The sequence below is a fragment of the Anolis carolinensis genome, chromosome 4 (assembly GCF_035594765.1).
Source record: "Anolis carolinensis isolate JA03-04 chromosome 4, rAnoCar3.1.pri, whole genome shotgun sequence".
Taxonomy (NCBI): domain Eukaryota; kingdom Metazoa; phylum Chordata; class Lepidosauria; order Squamata; family Dactyloidae; genus Anolis; species Anolis carolinensis.
The window spans coordinates 183676115-183693268 of record NC_085844.1 but is presented as its reverse complement, the minus strand read 5'-3'; the positions used below and the strand labels follow the sequence as shown (position 1 = coordinate 183693268).

The 17154-nt window shown below is 42.2% G+C and overlaps 1 protein-coding gene across 1 annotated transcript in view; it reads right to left on the bottom strand.

Moving 5' to 3' along the window:
* Window positions 1-16785, bottom strand: part of btbd19 (BTB domain containing 19) — a 73559-nt gene extending 56774 nt beyond the window's left edge. The window contains exons 1-3 of the mRNA XM_008109537.3: window positions 16539-16785; window positions 7670-7877; window positions 869-922 (exon numbers count right to left, since the gene is read on the bottom strand). Of these exons, the coding sequence (XP_008107744.2) occupies window positions 869-922; window positions 7670-7877; window positions 16539-16627 (351 nt within the window). The 5' untranslated portion in view covers window positions 16628-16785. The remainder of the gene's footprint in view (window positions 1-868; window positions 923-7669; window positions 7878-16538) is intronic.
* Window positions 16786-17154: the final 369 nt, after the last annotated feature.

Genomic DNA, 17154 nt, shown 5'->3' with positions numbered 1-17154 from the left:
TTGACAAGGACATAGGACATAGGACACTATGGATCTGGCCTGCCAACAGCAATTCTTGCAGGGTTTCCCTTTCAATGTGCAGAAGAACTCACATGCTTGTGTGTAATCTACTGAAACAGGATGTCTATGTTCTGTTATCAGCAGATCATTTTAGAGCGGTCAGGGCAAAATTATCAATACTTAAATCAATACAATTGCTCCAGGCACTTTGTTGGCTATGGACCAAATACTGAGGAAAAGAATAGTAGCTTGAATTGTCTTCTTTCCTAATTGGAAAACTTCCATTATTGGCTGGGGGATTACTAATAAATCAGGTGATTGAACATCTCCAGAGAGTTGTCATACAACAAAAACACCTTTTCCAAGCTCCGTTTAACAGCTGTACAAGTCATCGGTCCTTACTATGACCCTAAAATGTGCAAAGATAGAGGAACTTATACATCCTTCATGTCAAACAAGCCAGTACCCATATCTTTCATTGTTCAGGCATTAAGGAATGCATGAATATACGTTCCATGAACAATCAACATAATTCTCATGGCAAGGTCGAAGGGTAGGAAAACATACGATTGCATTCACACTCAGGATCCCATTTTCGCTGGTCATAAAGCCCTCTACCACTCCACCAAAAATCTCCACTACCCAAATTTGGTATGATTTTCAGATTATTTTTGCCTTAAAACCATGCAGAAAGCATTCACACCTCAATAAGTAAAAGTACATGAAAATGCCCCCACCCATGAGAACATCCCAAGAGTACAAAATACCTTTGTTCTCCTCAGAACCCCACCCAAAATGATGTGATGTAATGTCCCTCCCAATCATGATTTTGAGAGGGACTCTGAGGGGAAAATGCCATAGTCCTTACCCTTCTCAGGTCGTCCAGCCCATACTCCATGGATGCTGTCAAGACCTCCAGGGCCTGTATGGGAAAGAACAAAGGATGTGTCATTTCTGGTGCTGTTTGTCCTATAAGAACTAACACATGCCCCAAGCCCATTGCATTTAACTCCTTCATGCTCCTTTCTATGTAATTTTGCTACCACTAGCACAATATTCACACTACTTTTTATTTAAAAGGCAATATGGATCATAATAGCTTCCTTAACGGAATATAAAAGGTAAAAACTCAAGAGAATTGGTATTTCTTGTAGTTGGGGTCCCTTTTTGGCACCAGACAAGTATGTTTTAGAGGCCTTGTAAGCATCATAATCAAATTCAGACACCTGTCCAGTGGCACTGAGAAGTTGCATTTATATTTAATAGGCCTTACAAGTTAGTTTTAACCTTAGGTTGGCATTTCAAGGCTAGAAAAAAGTCAGTAGCTGAGAATAGACCAGGTAAGTAAACTTTCTTGTAACCAACCTGCTTACATTGTTCTCATATTAGAATGGGAGATGAACCGTGACTCCACATATTGATTTATTTTGTTTGCTTTAGCCCAGTATAAACTTTGGGAGTCCATCTCATGTTAGTAGTGTTTGTAGGTGTATACAACTTGTTGTGACTGCGCCTTCGGGGATTATGGTTGATGGGGATGGAATTCGAAGAGGAAGAAAAAACCCTCGTGATGAGGGTTCACTGGAGGAGTTGCGCAGGAAGCGACTTAGAGAGCTATATGGGGGATCTTCTGAGGAAGATTCAGATGGGGAGATGGATGCTGAGGAACAGGTGGTGGCTGGGGTAGCGGGCACTGAATGGGCACAGCCACCGGAGATGTCTGGGGATTTGGGGTCTATGGATACTTCTGAACCTGGGGTTTCTGCAGGAGCTGATCCCAATTGGGATGCTTGGAGAAGGGAGGATGGTTCTTTAAGTGTTCATGGGGCTAAGTGTGGGCAGGATGATTGGGACTCCGATGAATTGCTAGGTACTCCAGATCCACGAGCTCTAGCTGTGTGGAGCTCAGACTCTGAGTAGATTTGGGACACCTGGTGTTTGGGTGTGAGTGTTTGGTCACCCAGGAGGAAGGGGAATAAAATGGGAATGTTTGGCCACTGCACTTTGCGTGTGGCAAGGTGTTGCTGAGGTGCCATTGGGATCTCTGTGTTTCCATGAAGACTGGACTTGGACTATGATTTGAATCTGCTGTTATCACCTAGCTTGGCTCTCGCTGTGTCTTATCGTGGACCTGTTTTGGATGACTGCACCCTCTTCAGACTTTGGATCGGAATTTGACCTTGCTACTGCCTTCGCCCTGTGATTGATGACTACTATCGGCTTTTGACTCCTGGCTTGCTCTTTAGACACCGCTGTTATCTCCTGACCTGACCTTGGAATCCCGGACGAAGTCTTTTCACCATCCTTTTGGAGCCTTCGGCTTTATCCACATTGTGGAAGCAGTCTACTGCATTCTTAGTTTGTTTGTTTGTTTCCTGACCAATTTGGTGTTTTCTTTTGGGAACTGTTCCTTTGAAAACTACAGAGCCGGCTGGCAGGGCTTGGACTCAGAAAGTGCAGTTTGCACTAAGTTTGTTTAGCTTTGTTTTTACCTGCTTGTGTTGCTGAATTATATTTTTGTTTGAACTGCTCTTGAAGCACTGATAGTGAAGTGTTTCAAGGTTTTTTCTGTGTTAACATTACTTTTTGGCTTATCTGCTGAATAAACTCTATTTTTGTTCGCTAATTGGCGTCTGACTCTTGACACAACTAGGAGAACTGGCATGGCATTGTCTGAATAAAATTGGCCGCTTAGAGGTTTCGTTCTACTGTTTGCTGAGAATGAATGCTGGGACTCAATCAGCTCAAGGGCTCCACTGCTTCCTCTGTTTTAGGCCACCTGCTGCACCATTTTCCACTAATAAAACTTATTTGTCTTAATGATGTGTTTCAGTTTTCAGTACCAAATGAAATCTTGGGGAGATCCAAAATGTCATGCCTCATTCATCCTTTCCCTACTACTGTAGGGGCAGCATATCTGGTCATAACAATCCTATCAATCTAAACCTAAAAGGCAAAAGTGGGTATGGAATCTTTAATATGAAAAATGAGACTGGATTCATTCAAATGAATTGACAGATGAGGGAGGCAATGAGATATCAAGACACAACTATTTATGTCTTTGGAATATGGAAGGGCTATAAGTCAATTAAGACCAGACCCTCAAAGCAATTTCCAATATAACAATTGAGTTATGATATTGCAAAGACTACAAGTCATATTCAAAAATCAGTTGGTGATTCAACAGAATAATATTGTTCCAGAGCTTTGGGCTTAGTTTGCTCATGACTTGGGTGTGTATGTGCTGTATTTATATATCCACTTTCAACAGACTTGTTCTTGCTACATTTTAAATTAAAACACACACACACACACACACACACACACATATATATATATATATATATATATATATATATATATATATATAGGGGCCCTGGTGGCACAGTGAGTTAAAGCGCTGAGCTGCTGAACTTGCAGACCAAAAGGTCCCAGGTTCAAATCCCGGGAGCAGAATGAGCACCCGCTGTTAGCCCCAGCTCCTGCCAACCTAGCAGTTCGAAAATATGCAAATGTGAGTAGATCAATAGGTACCACTCCGGCGGGAAGGTGACAGTGCTCCATGCAGTCATGCCGGCCACATATATACCATATATATAGTAAAAAGGTAAAGGTTTCCCCTGACGTTAAGTCCAGTCGTGACCGACTCTGGGGATTGGTGCTCATCTCCATTTCTAAGCCGAAGAGCCGGCGTTGTCCATAGACACCTCCAAGATCATGTGGCCGGCATGACTGCATGGAGTGCCATTACCTTCCCGCCGGAGCGGTATCTATTGATCTAGTCACATTTGCATATTTTCGAACTGCTAGGTTGGCAGGAGCTGGGGCTAACAGCGGGGGCTCATTCCGCTCCTGGGATTTGAACCTGGGACCTTTTGGTCTGCAAGTTCAGCAGCTCAGCGTTTTAACTCACTGTGCCACCAGGGCCCCCCATATATATATACAGTAGAGTCTCACTAATCCAAGCCTCACTTATCCAAGCCTCTGGATAATCCAAGCCATTTTTGTAGTCAATGTTTTCAATATATCGTGATATTTTGGAGCTAAATTCATAAATACAGTAATTACAACATAACATTACTGCGTATTGAACTACTTTTTCTGTCAAATTGTTATGGTTGAGCCTTATGGCTCCAATACTGGGAGACGTGGTCGTAAGACTCCTCGAGAGTCAGACTCTCTTGAGGAGCGAGAGAGGAAACGGCTGCGAGACATCTTTGCAGAACCATCTGACGAAGACTCCTTTGAGGGCTTTACTGAGAGAATGGAGGAAGAGGTGGTTAGCTCAGAGGAGGATGACATGGAATGGACTCGTGTGAGGGAGGATTTGGGTGTTCCTGGTAATGATAGCATGGGAAGCGACTGGCGGGTTGCAGGATCGGACCCGTGGACGAGTTGGAGGGATGGGACGGGATCCACAGCTGGGGATGCTGTGGGGCGTAGTCAAAGATGTTTTAGCTCTGATGAGGATGAAGATGATGAGGCACCTGGAATTAGGGTAACAGCTGATAGCGATGAGGAGTTGTAAACTGGCATAAAATGGGGTTTGGAATCCAGGGCTAATTGCGTTGGGCAAGGTAATCTGGACGGACGCTTGGGATCTTGTTGGGAAATTCCTGAAGACGGGTGTGTTTCGTTTGCTGAATACGTAAGTTACCAAGGACACTGGCCATAGACGGCGGGAGGAACTGTGTGGGCTTTTGTTGTGCAACCTGTGTTTAATCTTATTAGCTTGGACCTCCGTCGTCTTCTTGACGGACATTATTTACCTACTCGGAATTGACGCTGGACTGACTGACTACGATCTTGGACGACCCTTTCTTTGACTATCGGAGGATTTCGTGGAACCTAAGACGCCTGCACCTGGTAATCGACCTCGGACCGGATTGGGACCCCGCTGACCGCTGCAACCCTTGATTGATGTGTTTGGACCCGGAGTTCGCCCGCTGCACGGAGGAGTAACAACTTAGTTGCTCAACCACAGCTGTTGAGTAGCAGAGAGGGATCTGCTGCCAGTATTTATGTTCTATTGAATCTTTGTTTACCAGCTTTTGTTTGTTTAAGGTCCCAGGCTGAAGTAAGCATTTTTGGTTTAACCCGGATTAAACTCCTGTTTAATCCGGTTTATCTTTTGAACCGTTTTTGAGTGACTTTTCATATTGAAGGCGAATGTTTGACTAGCTCTTTGTTTTTTACGAGCATTTTTGGTTCTGTACCTTTAATAAACTGTGTTGAATCTTATCTAGTGGCGTTCTGTCCTTGACACAAATTTGTTGTAAAACATGATGTTTTGGTGCTTACCTTGTAAAATCATAAACTAATTTGATGTTTAATAGGCTTTTCCTTAATCCCTCCTTATTATCCAAGATATTCCCTTATCCAAGCTTCTGCCGGCCCGTTTAGCTTGGATAAGTGAGACTCTACTGTATATATATATATATATATATATATGTACAGTAGAGTCTCACTAATCCAAGCCTCACTTATCCAAGCCTCTGGATAATCCAAGCCATTTTTGTAGTCAATGTTTTCAATATATCGTGATATTTTGGAGCTAAATTCATAAATACAGTAATTACAACATAACATTACTGCATATTGAACTACTTTTTCAGTCAAATTTGTTGTAAAACATGATGTTTTGGTGCTTACCTTGTAAAATCATAAACTAATTTGATGTTTAATAGGCTTTTCCTTAATCCCTCCTTATTATCCAAGATATTCGCTTATCCAAGCTTCTGCCGGCCCGTTTAACTTGGATAAGTGAGACTCTACTGTATATGTATATATATGTATATATATAATAACTATCTGCTACAAAACCTTCCCAAGCTGGTTACTCTCCAAGGTGGTTGCACTCTCATCATTAGCATGGAGAAGGTGAAAGAAGTTGATAATTTATTATAGTTGTTGGTTTTAATAATAAAAATATCTGGTAAAATATTGATTCAGTACTTTTAAAAACCCTAATGCTTTAGGATGGGATATTTTCATTTCCTGGTTTCAAAATCCATACATAAATACAGGGTAGGCATTATGCAGCATTATTACCTGAACATCTGTAAAAAAGGTCTCCACGTTTTAGCCATTTGTCATGTATAGTTTTTTAAAAAGCCAGGACTCCCTTCCACTCCACCTCAAAAAAGGAGTCCCAGATACAGATCTCTTCTAGCCAGAAAAATGTCTCAAGAGGTTCTGTATTTGTAGATACGCTTCTTGTTCTATTAAAAATCCAAGTAACTTTTCTATTATTCCAGACTTTTTTTGGCAATTCCTGGCATCAACTGCAAGACTGAATTCCCACCCTGAGGTGGATTCTTTCAATTCTGAGACATATTGGAACAGTTTGCATGTTTCTTTTCTCCTTCCTTTATTTTTCAATTATTGTGCTACATTGCATCAGTGAAATATTTCTTTTGCACTAAAACCCTTTGGCTCTACAAAAGAACAAAAAAATTCACAGAGGGGAAAATTGCCTTTCCAGTCATGGGATCTCCTCTCTAATCATTTCCCAGTTTAAAATAGCATTTGGAAGAACCCTAGTGCTGATTCAAGAAATTACTACAAAGGGACCCCAAAGAATGGAACAAGAAGATGGAGAGAACAACCCAAGTAAAGTAAAGGTAAAGGTTTTCCCTTGACGTTAAGTCTAGTCGAGTCCGACTCTGTGGGGTGGTGCTCATCTCCATTTCTAAGCCAAAGAGCTGGCATTGTCCATAGATACCTCCACGGTCATGTGACCTTCCTGCCGAAGCAGTACCTATTGATGTACTCACATTTGCATGTTTTCAACTGCCAGGTTGCCAGAAGCTTGGGCTAACAATGGGAGCTCACCCTGTCCTGCGGGTTCGAACTGCCAACCTTCTAGTCAGGAAGTTCTGCAGCTTAGCGGTTTAACCCACTGTGCTACTGTGGCTGCTATAAAACAACCCAAACCAATCTGGAATTGAGTCAATGCCAGTCATTTGAATATTTCAGTCAAGTGCTTTAAAGTAGCAACCAGCTCAATGACAATCTCAGAAACTGGTGGTGGTTGCATAGGCCAGTATTCTTGCACAAACCCAGCCCACATGCCTAACTCTGCTGCCATGAGAATATGCTGGATTTCAAAACTAGGGCAGAAAGATCTATGACAAAAGGCTTGCAGAAAGGCTGACTTCAAATATGAGGACTTGTGTTGGGCAATGGAATAAATCTGATACAAAGACATTAGACTTACAAAGATCACTGCAGAGTTATTGGAACAGATTCTTAGTATATCCAATCAAGCAGCAGCTGCACTGTCATTCTGCTAGCAGGTTGCTGGCATTTTTGTGGCTCAGAAAGACCCTGTGATTAGCTACTCAGCCACTGTGCATAATTATTCCTTCTAGGTGCATAGTTGCCATGGCAAATTGGGGGGAAATCAGGAGTACTAGCAGCACCATCTTAAGAAATTCACTAGTCCTCCTAAATAATATGAATAATAATTGGACAAAGAAGGCTATAGTAAAGATGCATAATAAAAGTACAGGTAAGATACAATAAAAACAGCAAAGCAACTGTGGATTTTAAAAAAAATCAGAGAAAATGCAAATGATGGAAGAAAAGTCAGATTTTTATCCTTCACAAAAATTATTTTTGATAAAGTTTTAGAAGACCAGTCATTAATGATGGATATGATACTTACAATGAGGTTGTTGAGGGAAACAGCATTAGTGTACAGATACTCAATGACGGCGAGGAACACCTTTGGCTGCACCTGTCTCAGGATCAATGGGGCACGAACCTCCTGGGACTGGCTCAGCATCGAGTGGAAGGCCTGGCAGCGGGAGGACAGGAGGCAGCGATGGGCAAAGACCTCCTGCTGCTCTCTGCCAACCAGAAATGTCACATCGCTGTAGAGAGAGGGACAATTGAGAGCTCAGTATAGTTATGAGTGGTTACGAGACATGTTTTTCAGCTTTCTGCTCTACTTCATCCAGGTACTTTCCTTCTACTGAGAAGCAAGACACATTCGCGACAGATAGAATGAAATACAGTTGTTCCTCCACGTTTGTGGTTTTTATTTTTGCAGATTTGATTATTCATGGATTATCTCTAGGAACCTTTAAATCTTCTGGTGTGACTCTGGTCAGCTTCATCCTGTTGTGCTGGAGGTCCTAGAGATTTCTAGAGAGAACACCTCTCTAATAGGAATCTCTAAATCTTCCAGCATAATTCTATAATCAGCTTCCATTGGAAGTTGACCACAGTCATACTGGAAAACCCCAGATGGCGTAGTGGACTAAGTGACTTGAAGGTTGGGTTGCTGACCTGAAAGCTACCAGGTTCGAATCCCACCTGGGGAGAGTGTGGATGAGCTCCCTCTATCAGCTCCAGCTCCATGCGGGGACATGAGAGAAGCCTCCCACAAGGATGGTAAAAACATCAAAACATCCGGGCGTCCCCTGGGCAACGTCCTTGCAGACGGCCAATTCTCTCACTCCAGAAGCAACTCCGGTTGCTCTTGACACAAAAAAAACAAAAACAAAAAAAACCCTGGAAAACCTAGAAATTCCTATAGTGGTGTGTCTCTCAGGTGAAAACAATTACAATTTATTTATTTGTATATTTTTTCACTTTCATTGAGGTCTTGTGTCTTTAACCCCAGCTGACTGTACGCCTTTATGCACACAGCATTGCATAAGATACAGCGATGGGTGCCAACCTGGATAGCTTTAAAGAGATGTTATGTTATTTTAATCAGGTGTGTGGGGTTCCCAAATGGTTGACCACTGTGAGAACAAAATGCTGGACTAGAGAGGCTTTCTGTCTGGTCCATCATCAGCATCTTCTTGTGTTCTGAGTACCTGGCAGAATCCCTCCAAACCATCTTAACTGAAACAGATGTAACATCTGAGACAAAATATAACAAAGGCCTATGGCTCTGATATTGTAATTTTTCTTCTCCTCTACGATTTTTAACATCTTTGCCTGATGATTTTGAATTTTTTGCATTTTGCTGCATGGCCATTTGCAGAAACTTAGAAACAAACAAAGAAAATGTTCACCAGTGCACATTGCTAACATTAAAAGATCCCTTTTTACCATGGGAATCCAATCACAAATACCCAGTGCCTTCACCAACAAACTCATCTACTCCAACACTAACTGTATTGTAGGAGAGAAGATGTGTCTACCACACTGCTGATCAAACACTAATAATCACTTTTGTCTTACAAAATCGCTCATTAGATAAATAACTGTTATAGGTTTTACACTGTATAGGTGGTATTTCATTACAATCCGCAAGAAGAAAAACAGCAAAAAAAAACATTGCAGTCTGTTCCACTTCCATGGAATGTGGGGAGTTGGAGGCATAAGAACTGACTGTGCAATCAGATGGCACAATCAGTTGTTTCTGTCCTTCTTCCAAACATGCTGCTATGTGTCCAGACTCAGGGATTGTATGTTCTGTCTACTGAGTATTTTATTTTCTCCATCTGCTTCTGTCTATAGGATGCTATTTCACAAATACATGGATCTGATCCATAATATGCTCATCTTATGGCTGTTGGCAATGACTAGGGTGCTCCCAGTTGTTCTCATGTGGGTAGCTACTCTTGGAGTGGTTCCTGTATCTTCAACAATTGAGTGGGAGATGGAATTTCAGCAGGTATAGCTTATTGTGTCTGCCCACTTTAGTGGTTCTACTTGTGCTAGTTAGATTTCTTGCCAACTATATGAGAAACTTCTATGCAGTGGATGAATGCATTCTGAGCATAAAGCTGATTTCATAAGCAATACTGCACCTAATGCCTTGTTGACTTATCTTTCAAGAAACAGAAGCTATATTGCCGATGAATAGCTAATAACCTGTCCATATGTCTCTCCTTTTACAATTTTTTCCTGTCTGATGTTGTTTGGGAAAGATTTTGACTTCTCATTGTGCGTGTATGAGCAGTCAATAGAAATTCATTTTTGCTGCCTAGTAAGAGCTATCTTGAGCTGCCTGCAAGAAGACATTCAGGGAAGCAAGGAAACTAGGTGGATTCAGGCACATCTCTTTTTCGGATCATATGGGTTTTTTCTAGACCAGTGGTTCCCAACCTTTGGTTCTACAGTTGTTTTAGACTTCAACTCCCAGGAATCCCAGGAAGCTTACCAGCTGGAACTGGGGGAGCTGAAGACCAAAGTGCCCAGAGGACCAAAGGTTGGGAACCACTGCTCCAGACTATGTATCTCAACATCTAAAAGAGGAAGAAGTACTGCTGCCAGTGTGTATAAGAGAGTCAAATAGAAGTGGCAGAGCTCAATGTGTTGCTATCTGTTAGGGAGCCTATATCCATCACCAAAAGAGGATTTCCAAGTGATGCGCTAAACTTCACCCATGCTCAGTGCTCCAGCTGACTGTTCCTTCCCTTCCTTCCATTCCTACTCTGATTACAAACCCTTAGCTTATGTGTTTTGATTATGTGTTTTAGCAATGTTGTAACCCGCCTTGAGCTGTGAGAAGAGGGGCAAGAAATAAAATTACCACTGTATCATCAACATCATAATAATAATCATCATCAGGGTACCCATTCATCTTTACCCTTACATGACTATCCCCCCCCCCCCCCCCCCCCGGCTCCCAGGCAAGTATTATGCACTGAATCACACAAAGCTGTAGCAGTAAGCATTTTTCTGTATGGGTGCCTTCACTGCGTTTCCTGGTAGCTTGGCAAAAATATTCCCTGGATTAATATTGAACTTTTATCCCAGGAAGGCCAGGGCACACTATTTTCCAAACTTTTTACCCAGGAAGATAGGGAATGCTATGCTTTCTGGATTCTCCTTCTTTCCCTTTGTCTTCTGTGCTCCATAACAGTGACTGCAAATGTTGTAAGGTGAATTAAACCCCTATAGGAGTGGTTTTCAACCTATGGATCCCCAGATGTTTTGGTCTTCAACTCTCAGAAATCCTAACAACTGGTAAACTGGCTGGGATTTCTGGGAGTGGTAGGCCAAAACACCTGGGTACCTACAGGCTGAGAACCACTGCCCTATAGGGAAGCCTACTGATTGTGGCAGTAGCAAGGCTGATTGCTAGCTGGGCCAGTAGCTAAGAAATGCTGCGGCACTGTGTTGGTGGGTGCATGTGCACCATTGACTGAGCAGAAAAAGTGCAACCCCCAATGGGTGGGGTCTGGTAGTGTTTCCAGAGATGTCTGGAGAAGTTAAAAATGCTACTTATATTTACATTTTTAATTTCCTTTAATAGGAATACACATTGATTACAGCAGCTGTTCTATTGTTCTACCCATGTCATGGGGTGGCAATGTCTCTCATTGCCACAGTTGTTATTATGGCTAGCAATAACACACAGCTTGGAAAAGTTACTTATTTTGGCTATTGTTCCACAGTGAGTGTGGCCACCAGTGAGGCTGGATGATGGGTTATGGGAGGTATAATCCAGAATGTAACTTCTCCTAGCTTTGTAACAGCATGACAAAAAAATGGATAAATTCTGCACATGGCACAGGATTACTGGATGCAGATGACTAGGAAACTAGCATGAACTTAAGTGGTCATGAGCAAAGCCTCATGACATTCACTTCTGTATTTCAAGCTTTGTCATAAATTGCCCAATTATATATATGCAGGGTTATCAGACTTATTAGAAAGACCCACTAGAGTTGCATTGTATTAAAGAGCAGGTGTGGGAAGATTTTCCTACCACATTAACAGCTAACAAGAATGTGTAAACCTAGATACCCACATCACTGCCTGTTTGGTAATTGACTCAGCACTTCATTTTCCATTGTGAAAACGACTTCCTCTCTTCTAGGGGTTAGAAAATTGATCTGCCTTTTTTCAGATTGCACTGTGAAATGTTCCTTTGAAACAAAGCAATTATCACAGTTGCAAGTTACACCAACGCAAGCAGCCATATTAGGCGAGTACAGGCTATCAGCCACTGGATACTTGCACTTTTTGGGGGGTTTTCCAAATTAACAGCACTTATGTAATATTATGCTGCTGCGCATTAAGAGGGGGGAAGGGTTGTTGTTTTTTTTGCAGATGCAGTGGGGAAACAAAGCTTAGTTGCTTTGTTACTTTAAAATACTAGTCAATTACAATTGTACGTAACTAAAATAGGTGACACACAGTAAGTGAGCCAATACTCAATATGATGAGTACAGTACATATAGAAAAGCTGAAGTATTGCAAAAGGTACTGCCATACAATAAAAGAAGTAAACTTTCTAAGTGTGACTTTTTTTTTTTTTTACAGTGGGGAGCATCCAGGCCCTAAGGAAATTTATGGTATTATTGTAGGGAAAACTCACAGATGACTATTGTAATATTGAGGAGATAGTAATGTGCACAGTTGATCCATTCCTTTTTATGTCCCTTAAGAGAATGAAGACTCCTTTAAGGGTTGGTTTTCTGTTCTCTGCATACTGTCAAGGCTGAGAACTAATTGGGATAATATGGCTTATCTTGGGAGTTATGGGAAGACATCACCATATTAAGACACCTAGGAAAAACAGGTGTGGTTGATTAAGATGCTATACTGGGCAACACATAGCACCTTGGCTTGGCAAGATATAAAAACTTCCCATATCAGCCTAAAAATGGAACCTTGATGCAGGCTGATGACTGGGAAGGTGCTGTAATCTGGCCAAAACTGGGGTCTTCCTTGTTGCTGTTCCAGGGGTTCCCAGTAACTGATTGAGAAACTTGCTTGGTTTGTATTTCTTTTCTGTGATTCTTTTATTATATCTGCTGCTTCAATAAATTTCTTTCTTGAATTTTTTTCCAAAAAAAAAAGAACCTTTGCCTTTGGCAAAACAATTATTAAGTAGGAATGCTTTGAGTTTTCCGGGCTGTATGGCCATGTTCCAGAAGCATTCTCTCCTGATGTTTTGCCCACATCTATGGCAAGCATCCTCAGAGGTTGAGAGGTCTGTTGGAAACTAGGTGAGGTTTATATATCTGTAGATATATAAACGTCAGGAGAGAATGCTTCCGGAACATGACCATACAACCCAGAAAACTCACAGCAACCCAGTGATTCTGGCCATGAAAGCCTTCGACGACACAATTATTAAGTATTATCTAGTCACATCCATTATCTAATAGATGCCTATAATGCCAACAAAAGCACATTTCATTCTGAAATTATTTCCAACATATGCCGCCAAAAATGATGCTGGATTTCAGTTTCCAGAAACACCAGCAATATGTCCAATGGAAAGGATTCAGGAAGTTATAGTTCAGCAATATCAACAATATCCATAGGTTGAGAACCATGGCCATATAGCACTGCTCTTTTTTGGATTCACTAACAGAGAGAGAAAATGTGATTTTCTCAGTTACTGAAATAATGCTGCAGTTTGGCCACTAAAATTCCCTTTCAATAAACATTTCTTTACCCTTTACCTAGAACAAATGAGCAACAATTACGCAGTAGGAGAAATGCAACACAGAATAGGTCAGTGGTTCTCAACCTATGGGTCCCCAGATGTTGTGGCATTCAGCTCACATAAATCCTAACAGTTGGTAAACTGGCTGGGATTTCTGGGAGTTGTAGGCCAAAACACCTGGGGACCCACAGGTTGAGAACCACTGGAATAAGTAAAGAGGTATTACAGGTATCAAAATGAATCCAAGTCTCTAGGGCTAATGAATCACACCCAAGGATATTAAAAGAACTGAAAAAATAATTACAGAGCCATAGACAATAATCTTTGAGAATTCCTGGAAAATAGGAGAAGTTCCAGCAGACTGGAAGAAGGTAAATGTTGTATCTATCTTTATAAAAAGAAAGAAAGAGAACCCAGATAGTGACTGCCTGGTCAGCCTGACATCAGTACCAGAAAATGTTCTATAGCAGATCATTAAACAGTCTGTAAGCACAAGAAAGGAATGCCATGATCACGAAAAGTCAACATAGGTTTCTTAGAAACAAGTCATGCCAGACTAATCTTATCGGTTTTATGACAGAGCTCAAAGCTTAGTAAAAGAGATTCCACCTAAACATTAGGAATAACTTCTTGACAGTAAGAGCTGTTTGACTGTGTAATGGAGGAGCCCCTGATGGCGCATTGAGCACCTTGTGCTGGCAGGACTGATGACTTGAAAGTTGGGTTGCTGACCTGAAGGTTGCCGTTTTGAATCCAACCCGGGGAGAGTGCGGATGAGCTCCCTTTATCAGCTCCAGCTCCATGTGGGGACATGAGAGAAGCCTATCACAAGGATGGTAGAAATATCAAAACATTTGGGCATCACTGGGCAACGTCCTTGCAGACAGACAATTCTCTCACACCGGAAACTTGCAGTTTCTCAAGTCACTTCTGACACGAAAAAAGAGTGTAATGAAGCATCCTTCTCTAGATGTTTTTATGCAGTGACTGGATGGCCATTTGTCAGGAGTGCTTTGATTGTGTGTTCCTACTGGGCAAGAAGTTGGATTGGATGGCCTTTGTGGTTTCTTCCAACTTTATGATTCAGCATAAAAAACTCCCATCAGTTTGGGACCTAAATGAGCCCTTAATTGTCTCCTTGACCACAACTAAATAATAATTTCCTGTTTGCATGTCTGGTACTGTTTACAACACGAGCATTACAGGACTAGTCATCCATAATATGATTAAGTAAAGTTCAGCTTTGTGGCAGCAAGCAATCCACAACCCCTTCAGGAATATATATCAGTGCTAGATCTCCATAGGTAGTAAAACTGGGATCATTCATGTCATATTGGCTACTTTGTTTGCCATATATCTTATGGGATGTCAAAAATATTAGCAATGAAGATTTGCTCAAAGGAAGAGCAGAAGGTGGTGATGTGGAAAGCTGTTTTATGCACTTGAATGTCCAGTAGCAATGCCAACTGAGGGGTTTGGGGAGATATAATCAAAAAAGTAATATTTTCCACTTTGAGCAGAAGCATGTTATACAAGCGCTCTTACCATCACCAGGAAAAGGAAAACACAGGTATACTGTATAGCTCCTTTAGGAAGAAAACCCACAGTAAAAAATGAATGGAAATTAGGGGCAGGATCTCTACCGAAATCCCTGCTGCACTGTTAATTGAATCTCATATTTCTTTGGTTAAAGCAAAGTCAAGCCTCCTTTTTTGAGAATGCTAAGAGGTAAACAAATGCCTTGATCCCTATGGTTTTAGTCATCCCACGCTCACAGGAATAGGGCTTTGACGCCGAGGGGGCTGGAACTCCGCCCTTCTGCCGGATTGCACTGCTTGTATGCATGCCTCATGTGGCAAGCATTACCAAATTGGCAAACAGGAAACTGGGCTCAGGCTCCTTTGAGCAAAACTGGTTTCAATCTAGGCTTGTCTCGTAAGCAATGGATGACAGAGCGTGGGATAGACAAGCCAAATTTGTTTGGTGGGAAGAAGAATGGGGAGCAGCTACCTACGTTAAATTTTACTATCTATGAAGCACCTCTTATTTTGGACAACATACTCACAAACTTAAGTAAAACACTACAGAGAGAGAGAGAGAGCATTCCTTTCTTTCCTTTTTTCAAATAACTAAAAGGTAGTACCACATTGTTTGGAAGGAGCAAGCAACCACAGGGATTAATGTGTTGTGGGCCCTTGGTATCTGCTGAGGTTTAGTTCCAGGATTTGTGTGTGTGTGTGTGTGTGTCAGGAGCAACTTGAGAAACTGCAAGTCACTTCTGGTGTGAAAGAATTGGCCGTCTGCAAGGACATTGCCCAGGGGACGCTCGGATGTTTGATGTTTTACCATCCTTGTGGGAGGCTTCCCTCATGTCCTCGCATGGAGAGCTGGGGATGACAGAGGGAGCTCACCCGCTCTCCCCAAATTCGAACTGCAGGCCTGCCAATACAAGGGTTTAACCCATTGCGCCACCAGCCACAGACACTCAAATCCATCTATGCTTGTCCCATTATATACAATGGTGGGGTGTCCTTTATACAAAATAGCAAAACAAGATTTGTTTTTTGATTGGGGAGGAAGAAGAACTAATGTTTTTCAAACTGTGAGTGATTTAATCTGTGGATACAGTATCTATAGATAAAGAGGGCTGACTATCTGTTTTATATCTGTGTATGTGCCTTCAAGTTGCCTGTTGACTTATGATGGCTCCATAAATTTCATAGGGAACATTAAAAATGTATAAAATAGAGATGGGAATCATATGGCCTTCCAGGACTTCAGCTCCCAGCATCCTTTACCACTGCCTATGTTGCCTATGGCTGTGGGATGCTGCAGTCCAACGATATCAGGAAAACACATGAATCCTACCTCCTTCCAGTTCCCTAACAGACTGGAGCCACATCCAGCAAAAGGAGTAGGATGATGTCAAAGAGACAACCGATTATGTACACACTTCTGCTGAGTTGGGCTGTTTTATCTTCCTGCTTGAAGTAGCATTAGGACCAGGAATGGGTTGCTTCTTTCCTAACACTAAAAATTATTTCAGCTAAGCGAGCCAGTGAAACTATTTTGGAAAGCTGCTTCTCAGATTTCTTCCCGTGGCCTTTCATCCGCAGCTGTGCACTGATCCCCGGTCTTTCTTAGCCGGCTCTCCCAGCTGGCTCACCTGAACTGTGGGTTGTTGATGAGAGTCCTGAGTGCGGCAGCAAAGGCAGTGGCATCACCTGGCAAAAGAGCTGAAGAAGAGCAGGCCATAGGCTGGACAAGAGTCGATCCGAGAGGGAAGGGCTGACAAGTTCAGGAAGTGGAGCTTTGCCTTTCCGCCTGCACTAAAGATATATCTGGGAGAAGTCAGGGCTGGCTGGAAGCTCAACTGTGAGGCAGGAATGCAGAAAAAGGCCAAGGAAGGGGGAAGAAACACCCCTTATTGCCAGGCAACAGGCAGCTGCCCAAGCCCTAAAATCCAGATGCTGTGGGAGGGATCAGAAGGAGTGGAAGAGGGCTTTTGCAAATGCAAGGAACAAGGCTGCAGAATAGGCCAGAGAAAGGTGGCAGATCAAGAATTAGCGAAGTGAAACAAGCAGAAAAAAGAATGTAGGACACTTTGGAAGATAACATAAGGTGGCATGCAGGCAAAAACCCCACCAGGCAAGGAAATTGCCTTTCTGAAGAGGGAGAGGTTCAGAACCAGCTCAGCATTTGCTTGGCAAGAGCTCAGCCCTGAACTCACAGGCGTGTGATTTCCAGCTCCCTGTGTCAGCAAAATTGAAATGACACGTCAC